The 23,727-nt window shown below is 56.7% G+C and overlaps 1 protein-coding gene across 3 annotated transcripts in view; it reads right to left on the reverse strand.

Annotated features, from left to right (window-relative positions):
- The window catches only part of DNHD1 (dynein heavy chain domain 1), a gene marked incomplete at both ends in the record, with an annotated part of 136,370 nt that overhangs the window by 90,293 nt on the left and 22,350 nt on the right, over positions 1–23,727 (reverse strand). For all 3 annotated transcript variants that reach the window (XM_056554823.1, XM_056554825.1, XM_056554824.1), the window contains 7 exon segments: positions 2,697–2,824; positions 12,335–12,611; positions 13,878–14,003; positions 19,729–19,886; positions 20,072–20,309; positions 20,679–20,908; positions 22,338–22,404. In XM_056554823.1, the coding sequence (XP_056410798.1) occupies positions 2,697–2,824; positions 12,335–12,611; positions 13,878–14,003; positions 19,729–19,886; positions 20,072–20,309; positions 20,679–20,908; positions 22,338–22,404 (1,224 nt within the window).

Consider the following 23,727-nt stretch of genomic DNA (forward strand, 5'->3'; position numbering starts at 1 on the left):
CCTCGTCCAGGAAAAACACTGCAGCCTGTATATTATGGGGGTCCTCATCCAGGAAAAACACTGCAGCCTGTATATTATGGGGGTCCTCATCCATCCAGGACACACTGCAGCCTATATATTATGGGGGTCCTAATCCATCCAGGACACACTGCAGCCTGTATATTATGGGGGTCCTCATCCATCCAGTTATTTAAACCCCTGCAAGGCTTGTTTGCACACCATTTGCCTCTTAGCCCTTGATAAAGCCACAGCCTGTGGCGAAACGTCGGGCGGGCGGGCAATGTGTTAGATTTTTAATCGTCTCACACTATAGACTGTGGACTGCAGCCACAGTCTAATTTTTCAATTCACTTCTATAGCATGCAGTGTCATGCCAATCAATGCACTATAGATCAATATGTGTGAGGTTATTTTAATCTCGGCTCATTAAACGTTAAGTTTTATATTGGGTGGGAAATTTAGGGTCTTAGTGACCGCTTAGCGGTCAAATGTTAATAACTCATCCATCCAGGACACACTGCAGCCTGTATATTATGGGGGTCCTCATCCAGGAAAAACACTGCAGCCTGTATATTATGGGGGTCCTCATCCAGGACACACTGCAGCCTGTATATTATGGGGGTCCTCATCCAGGAAAAACACTGCAGCCTGTATATTATGGGGGTCCTCATTAAGGACACACTGCAGCCTGTATATTATGGGGGTCCTCATCCAGGTCACACTGCAGCCTGTATATTATGGGGATCCTCATACATCCGGGACACAGTGCAGCCTGTATATTATGGGGGTCCTCATCCAGGAAATACACTGCAGCCTGTATATTATGGGGGTCCTCATCCAGGACACACTGCAGCCTGTATATTATGGGGGTCCTCATCCAGGAAACACACTGCAGCCTGTATATTATGGGGGGTCCTCATCCAGGACACACTGCAGCCTGTATATTATGGGGGTCCTCATCCAGGAAAAACACTGCAGCCTGTATATTATGGGGGTCCTCATCCAGGACACACTGCAGCCTGTATATTATGGGGGTCCTCATCCAGGTCACACTGCAGCCTGTATATTATGGGGATCCTCATACATCCGGGACACAGTGCAGCCTGTATATTATGGGGGTCCTCATCAAGGAAATACACTGCAGCCTGTATATTATGGGGGTCTTCATCCAGGACACACTGCAGCCTGTATATTATGGGGGTCCTCATCCAGGAAACACACTGCAGCCTGTATATTATGGGGGTCCTCATCCAGGAAACACACTGCAGCCTGTATATTATGGGGGTCCTCATCCAGGACACACTGCAGCCTTTATATTATGGGGGTCCTCATCCAGGAAACACTGCAGCCTGTATATTATGGGGGTCCTCATCTATCCAGGACACACTGCAGCCTGTATATTATGGGGGTCCTCATCCAGGTCACACTGCAGCCTGTATATTATGGGGGTCCTCATCCAGGAAACACACTGCAGCCTGTATATTATGGGGGTCCTCATCCAGGACACACTGCAGCCTTTATATTATGGGGGTCCTCATCCAGGACACACTGCAGCCTGTATATTATGGGGGTCCTCATCCAGGACACACTGCAGCCTGTATATTATGGGGGTCCTCATCCAGGACACACTGCAGCCTGTATATTATGGGGATCCTCATACATCCAGGACACACTGCAGCCTGTATATTATGGGGGTCCTCATCCAGGAAACACACTGCAGCCTGTATATTATGGGGGTCCTCATCCAGGAAACACACTGCAGCCTGTATATTATGGGAGTCCTCATCCAGGAAACACACTGCAGCCTGTATATTATGGGGGTCCTCATCCAGGACACACTGCAGCCTGTATATTATGGGGGTCCTCATCCAGGAAACACACTGCAGCCTGTATATTATGGGGGTCCTCATCCAGGACACACTGCAGCCTTTATATTATGGGGGTCCTCATCCAGGAAACACTGCAGCCTGTATATTATGGGGGTCCTCATCCATCCAGGACACACTGCAGCCTGTATATTATGGGGGTCCTCATACATCCAGGACACACTGCAGCCTGTATATTATGGGAGTCCTCATCCAGGACACACTGCAGCCTGTATATTATGGGAGTCCTCATCCAGGACACACTGCAGCCTGTATATTATGGGAGTCCTCATCCAGGACACACTGCAGCCTGTATATTATGGGAGTCCTCATCCAGGACACACTGCAGCCTGTATATTATGGGGGTCCTCATCCAGGACACACTGCAGCCTGTATATTATGGGGGTCCTCATCCAGGACACACTGCAGCCTGTATATTATGGGGATCCTCATACATCCAGGACACACTGCAGCCTGTATATTATGGGGGTCCTCATCCATCCAGGACACACTGCAGCCTGTATATTATGGGGGTCCTCATCCAGGACACACTGCAGCCTGTATATTATGGGGGTCCTCATCCAGGACACACTGCAGCCTGTATATTATGGGGATCCTCATCCATCCAGGACACACTGCAGCCTGTATATTATGGGGGTCCTCATCCAGGAAACACACTGCAGCCTGTATATTATGGGGGTCCTCATCCAGGAAACACACTGCAGCCTGTATATTATGGGGGTCCTCATCCAGGACACACTGCAGCCTGTATATTATGGGGGTCCTCATCCAGGACACACTGCAGCCTGTATATTATGGGGGTCTTCATACCTTTATGAGGGGTCTCAGCTTCCAGGCTGATATTTGTTCTCTGCATCTGGACATCAGTTTCCAGGATTCCTGCCGCGCCTGAACCATCTGCATCCCGACCGAGACCACCGAGAAGTCAAAGCCTTTACCTTCAGGATGACAAGAGCGTGAGATGGGGGGGATGGAGAGATGATGGGGGGGGGACACAGAGAAATGATGGGGGGGACGGGACGGAGAGATGATGGGGGACAAGGAGGAATGAGCATCAAAGGGGCAGGGGAAGAAGAGGACACGGGTACAGAGGAGGGAGGAGACACAGGGGTACAGAAGGGGGGAGACAGGGGTACAGAGGAGGGAGAGACAGGGGTACAGAAGGGGGGAGACACAGGGGTACAGAGGAGGGAGAGACAGGGGTACAGAAGGGGGGAGACAGGGGTACAGAGGAGGGAGAGACAGGGGTACAGATGAGGGAGGAGACACAGGGGTACAGAAGGGGGGGGCAGGGGTACAGAGGAGGGAGGAGACACAGGGGTACAGAAGGGGGGGAGACGGGTACAGAAGGGGGGGCAGGGGTACAGAGGAGGGAGGAGACACAGGGGTACAGAAGGGGGAGAGACGGGTACAGAAGGGGGGGGCAGGGGTACAGAGGAGGGAGGAGACACAGGGGTACAGAAGGGGGGAGACAGGGGTACAGAGGAGGGAGAGACAGGGGTACAGATGAGGGAGGAGACACAGGGGTACAGAAGGGGGGGGCAGGGGTACAGAGGAGGGAGGAGACACAGGGGTACAGAAGGGGGGGAGACGGGTACAGAAGGGGGGGCAGGGGTACAGAGGAGGGAGGAGACACAGGGGTACAGAAGGGGGAGAGACGGGTACAGAAGGGGGGGGCAGGGGTACAGAGGAGGGAGGAGACACAGGGGTACAGAAGGGGGGGGGACAGGGGTACAGAGGAGGGAGGAGACACAGGGGTACAGAAGGGGGGGGGACAGGGGTACAGAGGAGGGAGGAGACACAGGGGTACAGAAGGGGGGGAGACGGGTACAGAAGGGGGGGAGACAGGGGTACAGAGGAGGGAGGAGACACAGGGTTACAGAGGAGGGAGACACAGGGGTACAGAGGAGGGAGACAGGGGTACAGAGGGAGGAGAAACACAGGGGTACAGGGGGGGGAGACACAGGGGTACAGAGAAGGGATACAGGGGTACAGAGGAGGGATACAGGGGTACAGAAGGGGGGGAGACGGGTACAGAAGGGGGGGAGACAGGGGTACAGAGGAGGGAGGAGACACAGGGGTACAGAAGGGGGGGGACAGGGGTACAGAAGGGGGGGGACAGGGGTACAGAAGGGGGGAGACGGGTACAGAAGGGGGGGGGGAGACAGGGGTACAGAGGAGGGAGGAGACACAGGGGTAAAGAAGGGGGGAGACAGGGGTACAGAAGGGAGGGAGACAGGGGTACAGAAGGGGGGGAGAAAGGGGTACAGAAGGGGGGGAGACAGGGGTACAGAGGAGGGGAGGAGACACAGGGGTACAGAGGAGGGAGACACAGGGGGTACAGAGGGGGGGGGACACAGGGGTACAGAAGGGGGGGGGCAGGGGTACAGAGGAGGGAGGAGACACAGGGGTACAGAAGGGGGGAGACACAGGGGTACAGAAGGGGGGGGACAGGGGTACAGAGGAGGGAGGAGACACAGGGTTACAGAGGAGGGAGACACAGGGGTACAGAGGGGGGGACACAGGGGTACAGAGGAGGGAGACAGGGGTACAGAGGAGGGAGGAGACACAGGGGTACAGAAGGGGGGGAGACGGGTACAGAAGGGGGGGGAGACAGGGGTACAGAGGAGGGAGGAGACACAGGGGTACAGAAGGGGGGGAGACAGGGGTACAGAAGGGGGGAGACAGGGGTACAGAAGGGGGGAGACAAGGGTACAGAAGGGGGGGAGAAAGGGGTACAGAAGGGGGGGAGACAGGGGTACAGAGGAGGGAGACACAGGGGTACAGAGGAGGGAGACACAGGGGTACAGAGGGGGGGGGGACACAGGGGTACAGAGGGGGGGGGGGGACACAGGGGTACAGAGGGGGGGGGACACAGGGGTACAGAGGGGGGAGAGACACAGGGGTACAGAGGGGGGGGAGACACAGGGGTACAGAGGGGGGGAGACACAGGGGTACAGAGGAGGGATACAGGGGTACAGAAGGGGGGATACAGGGGTACAGGAGGGATACAGGGGGGGGAGACACAGGGATACAGAGGGAGGGAGGAGACACAGGGGTACAGGGGGGGAGACACAGGGGTACAGAGGGGGGAGAGACACAGGGGTACAGGGGGGGGGAGACACAGGGGTACAGGGGGGGAGACACAGGGGTACAGAGGGGGGAGAGACACAGGCGTACAGGGGGGGAGACACAGGGGTACAGGGGGGAGACACAGGGGTACAGAGGGGGGAGACACAGGGGTACAGAGGGGGCAAGACACACGGGTACAGAGGGGGGGGGCGAGACACAGGGGTACAGGGGGGGAGATAGGGGTACAGGGGGGGAGACAGTGGTACAGAGGGGGGGATACAGGAGTACAGAGGGGGGGATACAGGGGTACAGAGGGGGGGAGACACATGGGTACAGAGGGGGAGACACAGGGTACAGAGGGGGGATACAGGGGTACAGAGGAGGCAGAGACAGGGGTACAGAGGGGGAGACACAGGGGTACAGAGGGGGGAGGAGACACAGGGGTACAGAGGGGGATACAGGGGTACAGGGGGGGAGACACAGGGGTACAGAGGGGGGAGACAGGGGTACAGAGGGGAGACACAGGGGTACAGAGGGGGGGGAGACACAGGGGTACAGAGGGGGGGAGACACAGGGGTACAGAGGGGGGGGAGACACAGGGGTACAGAGGGGGGAGACACAGGGGTACAGGGGGGAGACAGGGGTACAGAGGGGGGGAGACACGGGTACAGAGGGGGGGAGACACGGGTACAGGGGGGGGAGACACAGGGGTACAGAGGGGGGAGACACAGGGGTACAGAGGGGGGAGGAGACACAGGGGTACAGAGGGGGATACAGGGGTACAGGGGGGAGACACAGGGGTACAGAGGGGGGAGACAGGGGTACAGAGGGGAGACACAGGGGTACAGAGGGGGGGGAGACACAGGGGTACAGAGGGGGGGAGACACAGGGGTACAGAGGGGGGGAGACACAGGGGTACAGAGGGGGGGAGACACAGGGGTACAGAGGGGGGGAGACACAGGGGTACAGAGGGGGGAGACACAGGGGTACAGGGGGGAGACAGGGGTACAGAGGGGGGGGAGACAGGGGTACAGAGGGGGGGAGACACGGGTAGAGAGGGGGGGAACACAGGGGTACAGGGGGGGAGACACAGGGGTACAGAGGGGGGAGACACAGGGGTACAGAGGGGGGAGACACAGGGGTACAGAGGGGGAGACACAGGGGTACAGAGGAGGAGAGACAGGGTACAGAGGGGGGGAGACACAGGGGTACAGAGGGGGGAGACACGGGTACAGAGGGGGGGAGACAGGGGTACAGAGGGGGGGAGACACAGGGGTACAGAGGAGGAGAGACAGGGTACAGAGGAGGGAGAGACAGGGGTACAGAGGGGGGGAGACACAGGGGTACAGAGGGGGGGAGACACAGAGGTACAGAGGGGGAGACACAGAGGTACAGAGGGGGAGATACAGGGGTACAGAGGAGGGAGAGACAGGGGTACAGAGGAGGGAGAGACGGGTACAGAGGGGGGGGGGGACACAGGGGTACAGAGGGGGGAGACAGAGGTACAGGGGGGAGGCACAGGGGTACAGAGGGGGGGGGGGAGACACAGGGGTACAGAGGGGGGGCAAGACACAGGGATACAGAGGGGGGGGCAAGACACAGGGGGTACAGAGGGGGGGGGGGCAAGACACAGGGGTACAGGGGGGAGACAGGGGTACAGGGGGGGAGATAGGGGTACAGGGGGGAGACACAGGGGTACAGAGGGGGGAGTCACAGGGGTACAGAGGGGGGGAGTCACAGGGGTACAGGGGGGGGAGACAGCGGGGGAGACACAGGGGTACAGAGGGGGGATACAGGAGTACAGAGGGGGGGATACAGGGGTACAGAGGGGGGGAGACACATGGGTACAGAGGGGGGAGACACAGGGGTACAGAGGGGGGATACAGGGGTACAGAGGAGGCAGAGACAGGGGTACAGAGGGGGAGACACAGGGGTACAGAGGAGGGAGGAGACACAGGGGTACAGAGGGGGGAGGAGACACAGGGGTACAGAGGGGGAGGAGACACAGGGGTACAGAGGGGGGGAGACACAGGGGTACAGAGGGGGGGAGACACAGAGGTACAGAGGGGGAGACACAGAGGTACAGAGGGGGAGATACAGGGGTACAGAGGAGGGAGAGACAGGGGTACAGAGGAGGGAGAGACGGGTACAGAGGGGGGGGGGACACAGGGGTACAGAGGGGGGAGACAGAGGTACAGGGGGGAGGCACAGGGGTACAGAGGGGGGGGGGAGACACAGGGGTACAGAGGGGGGGCAAGACACAGGGATACAGAGGGGGGGGCAAGACACAGGGGTACAGAGGGGGGGGGGGCAAGACACAGGGGTACAGGGGGGAGACAGGGGTACAGGGGGGGAGATAGGGGTACAGGGGGGAGACACAGGGGTACAGAGGGGGGAGTCACAGGGGTACAGAGGGGGGGAGTCACAGGGGTACAGGGGGGGAGACAGCGGGGGAGACACAGGGGTACAGAGGGGGGATACAGGAGTACAGAGGGGGGGATACAGGGGTACAGAGGGGGGGAGACACATGGGTACAGAGGGGGGAGACACAGGGGTACAGAGGGGGGATACAGGGGTACAGAGGAGGCAGAGACAGGGGTACAGAGGGGGAGACACAGGGGTACAGAGGAGGGAGGAGACACAGGGGTACAGAGGGGGGAGGAGACACAGGGGTACAGAGGGGGAGGAGACACAGGGGTACAGAGGGGGAGGAGACACAGGGGTACAGAGGGGGGAGAGACACAGGGTTACAGAGGGGGATACAGGGGTACAGAGGGGGGGAGGACACATGGGTACAGAGGGGGGAGACACAGGGGTACAGAGGGGGGATACAGGGGTACAGAGGAGGCAGAGACAGGGGTACAGAGGGGGAGACACAGGGGTACAGAGGGGGGGAGGAGACACAGGGGTACAGAGGGGGATACAGGGGTACAGGGGGGAGACACAGGGGTACAGAGGGGGGAGACAGGGGTACAGAGGGGAGACACAGGGGTACAGAGGGGGGGAGACACAGGGGTACAAAGGGGGGGAGACACAGGGGTACAGAGGGGGGGGAGACACAGGGGTACAGAGGGGGGAGACACAGGGGTACAGGGGGGAGACAGGGGTACAGAGGGGGGAGACACGGGGTACAGAGGGGGGGAGACACGGGTACAGGGGGGGAGACACAGGGGTACAGAGGGGGGAGACACAGGGGTACAGAGGGGGGAGGAGACACAGGGGTACAGAGGGGGATACAGGGGTACAGGGGGGAGACACAGGGGTACAGAGGGGGGAGACAGGGGTACAGAGGGGAGACACAGGGGTACAGAGGGGGGGGAGACACAGGGGTACAGAGGGGGGGAGACACAGGGGTACAGAGGGGGGGAGACACAGGGGTACAGAGGGGGGAGACACAGGGGTACAGAGGGGGGGAGACACAGGGGTACAGAGGGGGGAGACACAGGGGTACAGGGGGGAGACAGGGGTACAGAGGGGGGGAGACAGGGGTACAGAGGGGGGGAGACAGGGGTAGAGAGGGGGGGAACACAGGGGTACAGGGGGGGAGACACAGGGGTACAGAGGGGGGAGACACAGGGGTACAGAGGGGGGGAGACACAGGGGTACAGAGGGGGAGACACAGGGGTACAGAGGAGGGAGAGACAGGGGTACAGAGGGGGGGAGACACAGGGGTACAGAGGGGGGAGACACGGGTACAGAGGGGGGGAGACAGGGGTACAGAGGGGGGGAGACACAGGGGTACAGAGGAGGGAGAGACAGGGGTACAGAGGAGGGAGAGACAGGGGTACAGAGGGGGGGAGACACAGGGGTACAGAGGGGGGGAGACACAGAGGTACAGAGGGGGAGACACAGAGGTACAGGGGGGAGACACAGGGGTACAGAGGGGGGGGAGACACAGGGGTACAGAGGGGGGGCAAGACACAGGGGTACAGAGGGGGAGGCAAGACACAGGGGTACAGAGGGGGGGGCAAGACACAGGGGTACAGGGGGGGAGACAGGGGTACAGGGGGGGAGATAGGGGTACAGGGGGGGAGACACAGGGGTACAGAGGGGGGGAGTCACAGGGGTACAGAGGGGGGGGAGTCACAGGGGTACAGGGGGGGAGACAGCGGGGGAGACACAGGGGTACAGAGGGGGGATACAGGAGTACAGAGGGGGGGATACAGGGGTACAGAGGGGGGGAGACACATGGGTACAGAGGGGGGAGACACAGGGGTACAGAGGGGGGATACAGGGGTACAGAGGAGGCAGAGACAGGGGTACAGAGGGGGAGACACAGGGGTACAGAGGAGGGAGGAGACACAGGGGTACAGAGGGGGGAGGAGACACAGGGGTACAGAGGGGGAGGAGACACAGGGGTACAGAGGGGGAGGAGACACAGGGGTACAGAGGGGGGAGAGACACAGGGTTACAGAGGGGGATACAGGGGTACAGGGGGGAGACACAGGGGTACAGAGGGGGGGGGAGACACAGGGGTACAGAGGGGGGGGGGAGACACAGGGGTACAGAGGGGGGGAGACACAGGGGTACAGAGGGGGGGAGACACAGGGGTACAGAGGGGGGAGACACAGGGGTACAGAGGGGGGGGGACACAGGGGTACAGAGGGGGGGGGGAGACACGGGTACAGAGGGGGGAAACACAGGGGTACAGGGGGGGAGACACAGGGGTACAGAGGGGGGAGACAGGAGTACAGAGGGGGGGATACAGGGGTACAGAGGGGGGGAGACACATGGGTACAGAGGGGGGGAGACACAGGGGTACAGAGGGGGGAGAGACACAGGGGTACAGAGGGGGGAGGAGACACAGGGTTACAGAGGGGGATACAGGGGTACAGGGGGGAGACACAGGGGTACAGAGGAGGGAGACAGGGGTACAGAGGGGGGAGACAGGAGTACAGGGGGGGAGACACAGGGGTACAGAGGGGGGGGGGAGACACAGGGGTACAGAGGGGGGGGAGACACAGGGGTACAGAGGGGGGGAGACACAGGGGTACAGAGGGGGGAGACACAGGGGTACAGAGGGGGGGACACAGGGGTACAGAGGGGGGGGAGACACGGGTACAGAGGGGGGAAACACAGGGGTACAGGGGGGGAGACACAGGGGTACAGAGGGGGGAGACAGAGGTACAGGGGGGAGACACAGGGTAGGGGGGGGGGGGACAGGGGGGGAGGGGGGGGGGGGGGGAGGCGGGTACAGAGGGGGGGAGACACAGGGGTACAGAGGGGGGAGACACAGGGGTACAGAGGGGGGAGAGACACAGGGGTACAGAGGGGGGAGAGACACAGGGGTACAGAGGGGGGAGACACAGGGGTACAGAGGGGGGGAGAGACACAGGGGTACAGAGGGGGGAGACACAGGGGTACAGAGGGGGGAGACACGGGTACAGAGGGGGGGGAGACACGGGTACAGAGGGGGGAAACACAGGGGTACAGGGGGGACACAGGGGTAGAGAGGGGGGAGACAGAGGTACAGGGGGGAGACACAGGGGTACAGAGGGGGAGACACAGGGGTACAGAGGGGGGGAGACACAGGGGGACAGAGGGGGGGGGGAGACACAGGGGTACAGAGGGGGGGAGACACAGGGGTACAGAGGGGGGAGACACAGAGGTACAGAGGGGGGAGACACAGAAGGACAGAGGGGGGGGAGACACAGGGGTACAGAGGGGGAGACAGGGGTACAGAGGGGAGAGACAAGAGACAGGGGTACAGAGGGGGGAGAGACAGGGGTACAGAGGGGGGGGAGACAGGGGTACAGAGGGGGGAGAGACAGGGCCACAGAGGGGGGAGAGACAGGGGCACAGAGGAGGGAGAGAAAGGGGTACAGAGGAGGGAGAGACAGGGGTACAGAGGAGGGAGAGACAGGGGTACAGAGGGGGGAGAGACAGGGGTACAGAGGGGGGGAGACACAGGGGTACAGAGGGGGGAGACAGAGGTACAGGGGGGAGACACAGGGGTACAGAGGGGGAGACACAGGGGTACAGAGGGGGGAGACACAGGGGGACAGAGGGGGGGGGGGGAGACACAGGGGTACAGAGGGGGGGAGACACAGGGGTACAGAGGGGGGAGACACAGAAGGACAGAGGGGGGGGGGAGACACAGGGGTACAGAGGGGGAGACAGGGGTACAGAGGGGAGAGACACAGAGGTACAGAGGGGGAGACACAGGGGTACAGAGGAGGGAGAGACAGGGGTACAGAGGAGGGAGAGACAGGGGTACAGAGGGGGGAGAGACAGGGGTACAGAGGGGGGGGAGACAGGGGTACAGAGGGGGGAGAGACAGGGCCACAGAGGGGGGAGAGACAGGGGCACAGAGGAGGGAGAGAAAGGGGTACAGAGGAGGGAGAGACAGGGGTACAGAGGAGGGAGAGACAGGGGTACAGAGGGGGGAGAGACAGGGGTACAGAGGGGGGGAGACACAGGGGTACAGAGGGGGAAGACACAGGGGTACAGAGGGGGAGAAACAGGGGTACAGAGGGGGAGACACCGGGGTACAGAGGGGGAGACAACAGGGGTACAGAGGAGGGAGAGACAGGGGTACAGAGGAGGGAGAGACAAGGGTACAGAGGAGGGAGAGACAGGGGTACAGAGGAGGGAGAGACGGGTACAAAGGGGGAGACACAGGGGTACAGAGGAGGGAGAGACAGGGGTACAGAGGGGGAGACACAGGGGTACAGAGGGGGGGAGACACAGGGGTACAGAGGAGGGGGAGACACAGGGGTACAGAGGAGGGGGAGACACAGGGGTACAGAGGAGGGAGAGACAGGGGTACAGAGGGGGAGACACAGGGGTACAGAGGGGGGGAGACACAGGGGTACAGAGGGGGAGACACAGGGGTACAGAGGAGGGAGAGACAGGGGTACAGAGGGGGGGAGACACAGGGGTACAGAGGGGGAGACACAGGGGTACAGAGGGGGAGACACAGGGGTACAGAGGAGGGAGAGACAGGGGTACAGAGGAGGGGGAGACACAGGGGTACAGAGGGGGAGACACAGGGGTACAGAGGAGGGAGAGACGGGTACAGAGGAGGCAGAGACAGGGGTACAGAAGGGGAGACACAGGGGTACAGAGGGGGGAGACAGGGGTACAGAGGAGGGAGAGACGGGTACAGAGGAGGGAGACACAGGGGTACAGAGGAGGGAGAGACGGGTACAGAGGGGGAGACACAGGGATACGGGGGGGGGAGACACGGGGTACAGAGATGGGGGGGGAGACACGGGGTACAGAGGGGAAGGAGACACTGGGTACAGAGGGGGGGGGGAGACACGGGGTACAGAGGGGGGGGGGACACGGGGTACAGAGGGGGGGGGACACGGGGTACAGAGGGGGGGGGACACGGGGTACAAGCAGGGGGGACACCGAGGTTAATCTGTCCTCACCGTATAAGATCTGACGTGAGTGACTGAGGTCTCGCAGCTGAGACAGGCAGGAGCTGAGCTTGTGGTGCAGGGCCCCCAGGTCCCTCAGCATTAGGGCCACATTCTGGCTGGGATCTCGGTACGGAGCCGCAGTGGACGCTACAATCAGATCTTCTGCCTCCTTATAGGTGACCCGGTACGAGTTCTCCAAACTGCCGGACATGGATGAGAGGTGACTGCTCAGGAACTCTGCCGAAACCTTCAGGAAATGCTGGAACGTGTCCCAGGTCTCTGTCAACTGAGGAGATCACAAGGGGGTCACAAGGGGAGCCCCAGCGCACCGGCAGATACAGACCGGACACCCCAGCGCACCGGCAGATACAGACCGGACACCCCAGCGCACCGGCAGATACAGACCGGACACCCCAGCGCACCGGCAGATACAGACCGGACACCCCAGCGCATCGGCAGATACAGACCGGACACCCCAGCGCACCGGCAGATACAGACCGGACACCCCAGCGCACCGGCAGATACAGACCGGACACCCCAGCGCACCGGCAGATACAGACCGGGGGACACCCCAGCGCACCGGCAGATACAGACCGGACACCCCAGCGCACCGGCAGATACAGACCGGACACCCCAGCGCACCGGCAGATACAGACCGGACACCCCAGCGCATCGGCAGATACAGACCGGACACCCCAGCGCACCGGCAGATACAGACCGGACACCCCAGCGCACCGGCAGATACAGACCGGACACCCCAGAGCACCGGCAGATACAGACCGGACACCCCAGCGCACCGGCAGATACAGACCGGACACCCCAGCGCACTGGCAGATACAGACCGGACACCCCAGAGCACCGGCAGATACAGACCGGACACCCCAGCGCACCGGCAGATACAGACCGGACACCGCAGTGCACCGGCAGATACAGACCGGACACCCCAGAGCACCGGCAGATACAGACCGGACACCCCAGCGCACCGGCAGATACAGACCGGACACCCCAGCGCACCGGCAGATACAGACCGGACACCGCAGCGCACCGGCAGATACAGACTGGACACCCCAGAGCACCGGCAGATACAGACCGGACACCCCAGCGCACCGGCAGATACAGACCGGACACCCCGGACTACACAGGTCACCCCCAGAAGTGCGGACTACACAGGTCACCCCCAGCAGTGCGGACTGCACAGGTCACCCCCAGCAGTGCGGACTGCACAGGTCACCCCCAGCAGTGCGGACTACACAGGTCACCCCCAGCAGTGCGGACTACACAGGTCACCCCCAGCAGTGCGGACTACACAGGTCACCCCCAGCAGTGCGGACTACACAGGTCACCCCCAGCAGTGCGGACTACACAGGTCACCCCCAGCAGTGCGGACTACACAGGTCACCCCCAGCAGTGCGGACTACACAGGTCACCCCCAGCAGTGCGGACTACACAGGTCACCCCCAGCAGTGCGGACTACACAGGTCACCCCCAGCAGTGCGGACTACACAGGTCACCCCCAGCAGTGCGGACTACACAGGTCACCCCCAGCACTTACCTTGGAGTTCACTTTCTGCTCTTCAGCAGTTTGCTGCCGGTAGTTCATGCGGATGACCTCATGGAGGGAGCGGACATGTTCCACTCGCTCCTCCAATTCATGTTTTTTCATTTTATACTCTGCAACCTATGAGAAATAAGAACAAAACATAAGACTGAAGCTGGTGGAACCATCACAGATATAGGAGCCAATGGCGGAGCGTGGAGTTGGCCCTGTAGTAATATGGGGGCTGCACGAGTGTCGTCCCTTCTGTAAATGTCCCCCCTATGGTACAACCTCATATAGGTCCACCACTTAACTCCTCAGGTGCCAGACAGTAAGCAGTGTCTATGGGCTGCCCGCACAAGTGCCTAGTGGGTGATCCGGCCCTGGTTGTACATCCCCCATCATTCATAGGGTTCTTCTCGTGCCCCCATATTCTGGACTTCTCAATGAGTAGGAAGCTTGTGGTAACATTTGGGGCTGATGGAGTGGGATGCGGGGGTCTTTGGCTTGTGCCGGTCATACCTGGGGGAAACGAGTATAAAATATGTAATGGCGGCTGCAGCCACTGGTTACAGTTTGATAAAGTGGTCGAATCCCACTTAAGAAGTGAGCAGTGGCTGCTGGTATTGGCTGGAATGGTCCCAGCAGGAGGAAAACCGAAGAAACACGGGCATCGGGCTGCAGTGGACGGGTACTACCACATCACTGCTCCTCCGCGCGGGGACCTACAGGGGGCCAAAGCATAGGAGTCATGGTGGAGAACCGAAGAAAGGCAGTATGGGGGGTAAGTATAGAGGCCTACAACAGTATGGGGGCACAGAGGGGGGCTACTACAGTATGGGGGTACAGAGGGGGGCTACTACAGTATGGGGGCACAGAGGGGGCTACTACAGTATGGGGGCACAGAGGGGGCTACTACAGTATGGGGGTACAGAGGGGGGCTACTACAGTATGGGGGTACAGAGGGGGGCTACTACAGTATGGGGGTACAGAGGGGGGCTACTACAGTATGGGGGTACAGAGGGGGGCTACTACAGTATGGGGGCACAGAGGGGGGCTACTACAGTATGGGGGCACAGAGGGGGCTACTACAGTATGGGGGCACAGAGGGGGCTACTACAGTATGGGGGTACAGAGGGGGGCTAATACAGTATGGGGGCACAGAGGGGGGCAACTACAGTATGGGGGCACAGAGGCGGGCTACTACAGTATGGGGGGTAAGTATAGAGGCCTACAACAGTATGGGGGTACAGAGGGGGGCTACTACAGTATGGGGGCACAGAGGGGGGCTACTACAGTATGGGGGTAAGTATAGAGGCCTACAACAGTATGGGGGTACAGAGGGGGCTTGTACAGTATGGGGGCACAGAGGGGGGCTGCTACAGTATGGGGGTACAGAGGGGGGCTACTACAGTATGGGGGCACAGAGGGGGGCTACTACAGTATGGGGGTACAGAGGGGGGCTACTACAGTATGGGGGCACAGAGGGGGGCTACTACAGTATGGGGGCACAGAGGGGGGCTACTACAGTATGGGGGCACAGAGGGGGGCTACTACAGTATGGGGGCACAGAGGGAGGCTACTACAGTATGGGGGCACAGAGGGGGGCTACTACAGTATGGGGGTACAGAGGGGGCTACTACAGTATGGGGGTACAGAGGGGGGCTACTACAGTATGGGGGTACAGAGGGGGGCTACTACAGTATGGGGGCACAGAGGGGGGCTACTACAGTATGGGGGCACAGAGGGGGCTACTACAGTATGGGGGTACAGAGGGGGGCTACTACAGTATGGGGGCACAGAGGGGGGCTACTACAGTATGGGGGCACAGAGGGGGGCTACTACAGTATGGGGGTACAGAGGGGGGCTACTACAGTATGGGGGCACAGAGGGGGGCTACTACAGTATGGGGGTACAGAGGGGGCTACTACAGTATGGGGGTACAGAGGGGGGCTACTACAGTATGGGGGCTGCCTAATACTATATGGGGGCACAGAGGGGGCTACTACAGTATGGGGGTACAGAGGGGGGCTACTACAGTATGGGGGTACAGAGGGGGGCTACTACAGTATGGGGGCACAGAGGGGGGCTACTACAGTATGGGGGCACAGAGGGGGGCTACTACAGTATGGGGACTGCCTAATACTATATGGGGACACAGAGGGGGCTACTACAGTATGGGGGCTGCCTAATACTACATGGGGGAACAGAGGGGGCTACTACAGAATGGGGACTGCCTAATACTATATGGGGGAACAGAGGGGGGCTACTATGGGGGCTGCCTAATATTAAATGGGGGAACAGAGGGGGCTACTACAGTATGGGGACTGCCTAATACTATATGGGGGCACAGAGGGGGCTACTACAGTATGGGGACTGCCTAATACTATATGGGGGAACAGAGGGGGGCTACTACAGTATGGGGACTGCCTAATACTATATGGGGGAACAGAGGGGGGCTACTACAGTATGGGGACTGCCTAATACTATATGGGGGAACAGAGGGGGGCTACTACAGTATGGGGGCTGCCTAATATTAAATGGGGCACAGAGGGGGGCTATTACAGTATGGGGGTACAGAGGGGGGCTACTACAGTATGGGGACTGCCTAATACTATATGGGGCACAGAGGGGGGCTACTACAGTATGGGGACTGCCTAATACTATATGGGGGCACAGAGGGGGGCTACTACAGTATGGGGGTACAGAGGGGGGTTACTACAGTATGGGGACTGCCTAATACTATATGGGGGCACAGAGGGGGCTACTACAGTATGGGGGTACAGAGGGGGGCTACTACAGTATGGGGACTGCCTAATACTATATGGGGCACAGAGGGGGCTACTACAGTATGGGGACTGCCTAATACTATATGGGGCACAGAGGGGGCTACTACAGTATGGGGACTGCCTAATACTATATGGGGGCACAGAGGGGGGCTACTACAGTATGGGGACTGCCTAATACTATATGGGGGCACAGAGGGGGGCTACTACAGTATGGGGACTGCCTAATACTATATGGGGCACAGAGGGGGGCTACTACAGTATGCGGACTGCCTAATACTATATGGGGGCACAGAGGGGGGCTACTACAGTATGGGGACTGCCTAATACTATATGGGGCACAGAGGGGGCTACTACAGTATGGGGACTGCCTAATACTATATGGGGCACAGAGGGGGCTACTACAGTATGGGGACTGCCTAATACTATATGGGGGCACAGAGGGGGCTACTACAGTATGGGGACTGCCTAATACTATATGGGGGCACAGAGGGGGGCTACTACAGTATGGGGACTGCCTAATACTATATGGGGGCACAGAGGGGGGCTACTACAGTATGGGGTCAGTGTGAAGGCCTTCAACTATATGGGGGCACAGAGGAGACCTAGTACAGTATTAAGGCTGCTTAATATTATATGGGGGCTCAGAGGGGGGTTACTACAGCATGGGGACCTACAAGTATATAGGGGCACTGAGGGGGCTACTACATTATGGCTGCCATTTACTTCCATAACGGTACTTCTACTGTGTGGGGCAATACACATGGGGAGTCAGTAAAGAGAGGACATTGTAATTAATAGGCTCCTTTCTAAAGCACAAACATGTTCATTATGGGGGGGGGGTACAATTTATGGAAACTGACTGCCAAGGGGCAAAGAATGGTCGGAAACCACTGCTCTAAAGCCGCCATTCATGAGCTGATAAACGTCAGGTGACATCCGTGGTCCTGATTTTTGCCTATAGAATCTTAGTTTGTGGAGCTCCACGTGGATTGTATGAGATTCACAGCTGCCCCTTCCAACATGTTTCAGAAGTCCCAGCGGCCTTCATCAGGGAACATAACTTCAGAAACACGTTGGAGACATAAGCTAGTGATTCCTCATCTACCCTTTCTACAGTCTCTTACTATTGACCCACTGACATACCTATACGTACGTTTATAGCATGGGGCTCCAGGGGTCTATTGTGGTGGTCTCCAAAACTGTGCACCTCCAGCTGAGGCAAAACTACAACTCCCAACAGTGTGAGTATGAAGACATAATATCAAAACTCTTCTCATCCTCACACCTTCACGCTCCTACCACCCCTCACCCTATACACTATGGGGGAGATTTATCATTGAGTTTACCCCTTTTTCTTGTGGAATTTTTTTTTGCGCAAAAATTTGCGTAGTGACTTTCATTGCGTCTTTTTTCAGCAAAAAGCAAGTACTGTATTTTTTTGTGTATTGTGGAATGCATTGTACAGTGGATACGAATTTATCATGTGCATTTCTTGTGTTTAGACGCATTTTTTTGCACAAATAAGTGTTTTTGGTTTTCTTTTTATGCAAGAATATACCAACAAAAAGGACACGTAGGAAAGTGTTCTACCAAGACAGCCGGGGGATGCAGGAGTCGTCCCTCAACACTGCTAAACTACAACTACTCCATCATGGGGCAGAGTCTGTCCCATGATGGGAGTAGTTGTTGTACCGCAGTGCTGAGAGACGGCACTTACACATCTACCCCCCCCCGGCTGAGGGACTTTTAGGACTACTAGTCCCATCATGGACAGACTCCCAACATGATGGGAGTTATAGTCCAGGGGCTGAGGGACAGATCAGAGCAGGTCATTCTCCAGAGACCTGCTGCGATCCGCATTTATTAAGTTAACAAGCCGGCTGCACATGCATCTACACTGCGCTCCCCGTCGGATCCTGTATACACCGCTCATAATTCATAATCCCCGCCGCCAGGGGTCAGGAGCTCTGATTGGTGAATAGCTAGCCAGAGGGGAGCGCAGTGGAGCCGCATGTGCCACCAGCTTGTTAACTTAATAAATGCGGATCGCAGCAGGTCTCAGCAGAATGACCCGGTGCGATCTGCCCCTCAGCCCCTGGACTATAACTCCCATTAATAAGTCTGTCCACGATGGGAGTAGCAGTCCTAAAAGTCCCGCAGCCGGGGGACGTGCAAGGGCCATCCCTCAGCGCTGCGGTACTACAACTACTCCCATCATGGGACAGACTGTCCCATGATGGGAGTAGTAGTCCAAGGGCAGAGGGACAGATCGAGCTTCACAGTCCAGGCCTGACTCTGTTCTCATTATGCGTTTTGTATAATGGGAACAGAGCATTTCTGGCAGTGTGTTCCCAAACAGGGAGACTCCAGCTGTTGCTTAACTACAGCCCCCCCTGATTTGAGTTGTAGTTTAGTAACAATTGGAGGCTCCCTGTTTATGAACACGCTGCATTATGTGCGCCCTTCCCCAGGGGAGAGCGCAAGAAATGTACTAACCCATATTTCTTGTATTTCTTTTCTTCTCATTTCAGATACGTGAATGTGGAGGACTACGTCAGATTCGGTGGACTGCGACGATCACCAGCGTTTTTTTTTTATTTCAATAAAAGGGTTAACAAGGGCTGTGGAGGAGTGTTTTTAAAAATAAAAATAAAGTTTCAATGTGTTGTGTTTTTTATAATTGAATTTTTAGGCTTAGTAGTGGAAGCCGTCTTATAGACAAAATCCATTACTAAGCCGGGGCTCAGCATTAGCCACAAAAACAGCTAACGCTAACCTCCAATTATTACCCCGATACCCACCGCCACAGGGGCACCGGGAAGAGCCGATACCAACAGGCCCGGAGCAACAAAAATGGCGCTCCTGGGCCTAGGCGGTAACAGGCTGGCGTTATTTAGGCTGGGGAGGGCCAGTGTTTCTATATTTGCACAAAATTTATCAAAGGACGTGCGCAACTTTAGTAAATCTTGAGCAAGAGTGTAAATTAGAGAAGCAGTGTAACAGGGCAGATCTGTCTCTACAATAGACGCCTAATAATAAATATCCCCCCATGTATATCCTGGGGTCTGATATCTTACCTTGTCCGCACACTTGGAAAATGAAGAAATCTCTGCTGAGACTCCTCTGAAGATCTCCAGAGCCAGAGACAGCTCGAGGACGAGAGAGCGAGACGTGTCAGCCACCTCTGAGGTCAGGAGGACGAGGATGTCCTGTAAGATGGCAGCCAGACCCGGACCTAGGAGACATAACCGGACAGGACAAAAGGACCCCTCAGACACACGGAGGACCCCTCAGAGATGGTGGCCGGCCGGACCCATCAGACACAGAGGCCATCCCTCCAGCTCTATAGTCCACATGTAGGACCCGTGTGAGGTCACGTTCACCACTGACATGGCCCCCAGAACAGAGATCATCTCTTACCAGTCTGTGTGTGGATGGGCCCGCAGCCGACCTCCACCATGGCAGTGGTCACATGATCCTTCAGGCTGTGGACTCTCTGCTCCCAGAGCTGAACTTTAAGGATCAGATCTTCATAGTCCCGGGCAGGACTTCCCCGAAGCTTCTCCAGAACATGAGGAGACCAGGACTGGACATAGCGGTGGACATCAGACAGCCAGGCCTGGTCCTCACAGAAGGCCTGTACCTCCGAGAGAGAGTCCTGCAGAAGAAGAGACAGACTGAGGCCATGAGACCAACACCTACCGGACCAGGCTGGTCTCTGCATGAACTGTCTCTGGGTCCTCTCCAGACCATGAACTGTCTCTGGGTCCTCTCCAGACCATGAACTGTCTCTGGGTCCTCTCCTTACCATGAACTGTCTCTGGGTCCTCTCCTTACCGTGAACTGTCCCTGTAGCCTCTCCTGACCATGAACTGTCCCTGTAGCCTCTCCTGACCATGAATTGTCCCTGTAGCCTCTCCTGACCATGAACTGTCTCTGAAGCCTCTCCTGACCCTTCACGGTCTCTAAAGCCTATAATACCCAGTCTGTCTCCTTCTGCACACAGGTATCCCGTGCACTCTCTCACCTGGAGCAGTTTCTGTAGCCTCCTCTGCTCCTCCTGGATGGAGCGGTCATGGTGCAGCATGTCTTTCAGGGACTTTATGTTCAATGGAAGGTAGTGCGCCCACTGCTGGTGCCCATCGACTCTCAGTCCTCCAGGCATCAGAATTTCCTTGCATTTACCTGGTGGTAAAACCGGAGCGGGGAGGACCTGACGGAGACTCTGCTCCCCGAGGACCGAATAAACAGGAGACCCTGAAACACAAGTGTCCATTATATATAAGTGTATAGAGGACGGGGGGGGGGGGGGGGCAGTCATTGTATATAAGTGTATAGAGGACAGCAGCAGAGATTTGGAGCACTGTACAGCTCAGAGATGCAGAGCACTGTACAGCGCAGAGATGCGGAGCGCTGTACAGAGCCGCTCCGCATCTCTGCAATAGATAGGACGATCGTATCGGGTGTCAGGAGTGACATCTGCTGTGATCTATCCTTAACAGCAGGTACTACTACTCCCAACATGGAGCGCACTATGCAAACTCTGCTCCATGCTTGGAGCTGTAGTACCTGCATTAATAGACAAATCGCAGCGAGTGTAACTTCTGACACCTGTTGCGATCTGTCTATTAATGCAGGTACTACAGCTCCCAGCACGAAGCAGAGTGTGTTCCATGTTGGGAGCTGTAGTACCTGCAGTTAAGGAAAGATTACAGCGGATGTCACTCCTGACACCCGCTGCGATCCTCCTGTATAATGTATAGATGCAGTGGCCGCCGCTCTTCTATGGTCTCCTGCACTGCCGTATATATACACATTCATATTTCCCACAGAGTTGTAATTGGCTGGAACCATCTGACCAATCACAGCTCTGCGGGAAATATGAATATGTGTATATATACGTGAGTGCAGGGGACCATGGAAGAGCGGGCGCCGCATCTATACATTATACAGGAGGATCGCAACGAACCCTGGCGATCTGTCAATTAGTACAGGTAACTACTACTCCCATCATGGAACAGTGTGTTCCATGCCTGGAGTACTAGTACCACCGAAAAAATAAAGAATAAAAAGTGGAAAAACAAACACGCACTACATTTTTATTATTGTCGGCTACATTTTTTGTGCTTTACCCGCTCACATAAATTGATCCCTGTTTAAAAATTAATAAAAATTTTGTTAAAAAATAAAAAATTTCGCTAAATACTATTTTTTCCATCACTACTGTATCTTTATCATTTATTTTAATGGTACCCACGAAATTTTATTAAAAACAAACAAAAAAAAAAGGTATTTCCATCACTTTTTGGATCGCTAAAGTCCAAAAAACAATAAAAACCGCCTGCAAAAACGCCAAAGTTAAAACTAACATAGCGTTTTACTTGCCATTTTTTTTACTCCCAGAGACTTCTATGGGAGAAAAACGCCACAATTTCAGGGGGAAAAAACGCCATAGGCGATTCTGCTAAACTGCCAAGGAGGTGAAAAAGAGTGAAAAAACGTGGAAAAAGAATTTGGCTGAAAAAATTCCATATGGCAGAATTAGCGTTTTTCTTGGCATTTATATTGTAGGGGGGGGTGGACATAATAAATCACATGACTGCAGACCTTATATTGGGGGGGGGACAAATCACATGACTGTAGACCTGCGATGCCCATGTGTGGTTTGTGTCATACATGTTCTTACCATGTTCTGTAGGATGAGGCGTCATGGCCGACTGTGAGGAGGGATCCCAATCACTGGAGTCGATCACCTGAAGAATGAAGACAACTCCCTGATCACACAAGTCAATAAGTATTCATACCCATAAATATAAACACTCTGAAAATCAATGTCACATGATCAGTCACATGGTGATGACCGCAGAGAAGGTGAATCCAGGGGTTAAAGATCCAACTACTAAGACTGTGGAGATTTATTATTATTATTATCTATAATAGACTGAGGAGGAGATTTATTATTATTATCTATAATAGACTGAGGAGGAGGTTTATTATTATTATTATCTATATGTTACGCCGAGCGCACCGGGTCCCTGCTCCTCCCCAGAGCGCTAGCGGCGTCTCTCTCTCTGCAGCGCCCCGGTCAGACCCGCTGACCGGGAGCGCTGCACTGACATTGCCGGCGGGGATGCGATTCGCATAGTGGGACACGCCCGCTCGCGAATCACATCCCAAGTCACTCACCTGTCCCGGCCCCCGGCTGTCACGTCCTGGCGCGCGGCTCCGCTCCTTGGGGCGCGCACGCGCCAGCTCTCTAAGATTTAAAGGGCCAGTGCACCAATGATTGGTGCCTGGCCCAATCAGCCTAATTAGCTTCCACCTGCTCCCTGTCCATATTACCTCACTGCCCCTGCACTCCCTTGCCGGATCTTGTTGCCTGGTGCCAGTGAAAGCGTTAAGTGTTGTCCAAAGCCTGTGTTTCCAGATCTTCTGCTATCCATATTGACTACGATCCTTGCCGCCTGCCCCGACCTTCTGCTATGTCTGACCTTGCCTCTGCCTAGTCCTTCTGTCCCACGCCTTCTCAGCAGTCAGCGAGGTTGAGCCGTTGCCGGTGGATACGACCTGGTTGCTACTGCCGCAGCAAGACCATCCCGCTTTGCGGCGGGCTCTGGTGAAAACCAGTAGCAACCTAGAACCGTTCCACCGACACGGTCCACGCCAATCCCTCTCTGACACAGAGGATCCACATCCAGCCTGCCGAAATGTAACACTATAATAGACTGAGGAGGAGGTTTATTATTATTATCTATTATAGACTGAGGAGGAGATTATCTATAATAGACTGAGGAGGAGATTTATTATTATTATTATTATTATCTATAATAGACTGAGGAGGAGGTTTATTATTATTATTATTATCTATAATAGACTGAGGAGGAGATTATCTATAATAGACTGAGGAGGAGATTTATTATTATTATTATCCATAATAGACTGAGGAGGAGGTTTATTATTATTATTATTATTATTATTATCTATAATAGACTGAGGAGAAGATTTATTATTATTATTATTATCCATAATAGACTGAGGAGGAGATTTATTATTATCTATAATAGACTGAGGAGGAG

This window comes from Hyla sarda, unplaced genomic scaffold, assembly GCF_029499605.1.
Source record: "Hyla sarda isolate aHylSar1 unplaced genomic scaffold, aHylSar1.hap1 scaffold_911, whole genome shotgun sequence".
In the NCBI taxonomy this organism is placed as follows: Eukaryota; Metazoa; Chordata; class Amphibia; order Anura; family Hylidae; genus Hyla; species Hyla sarda.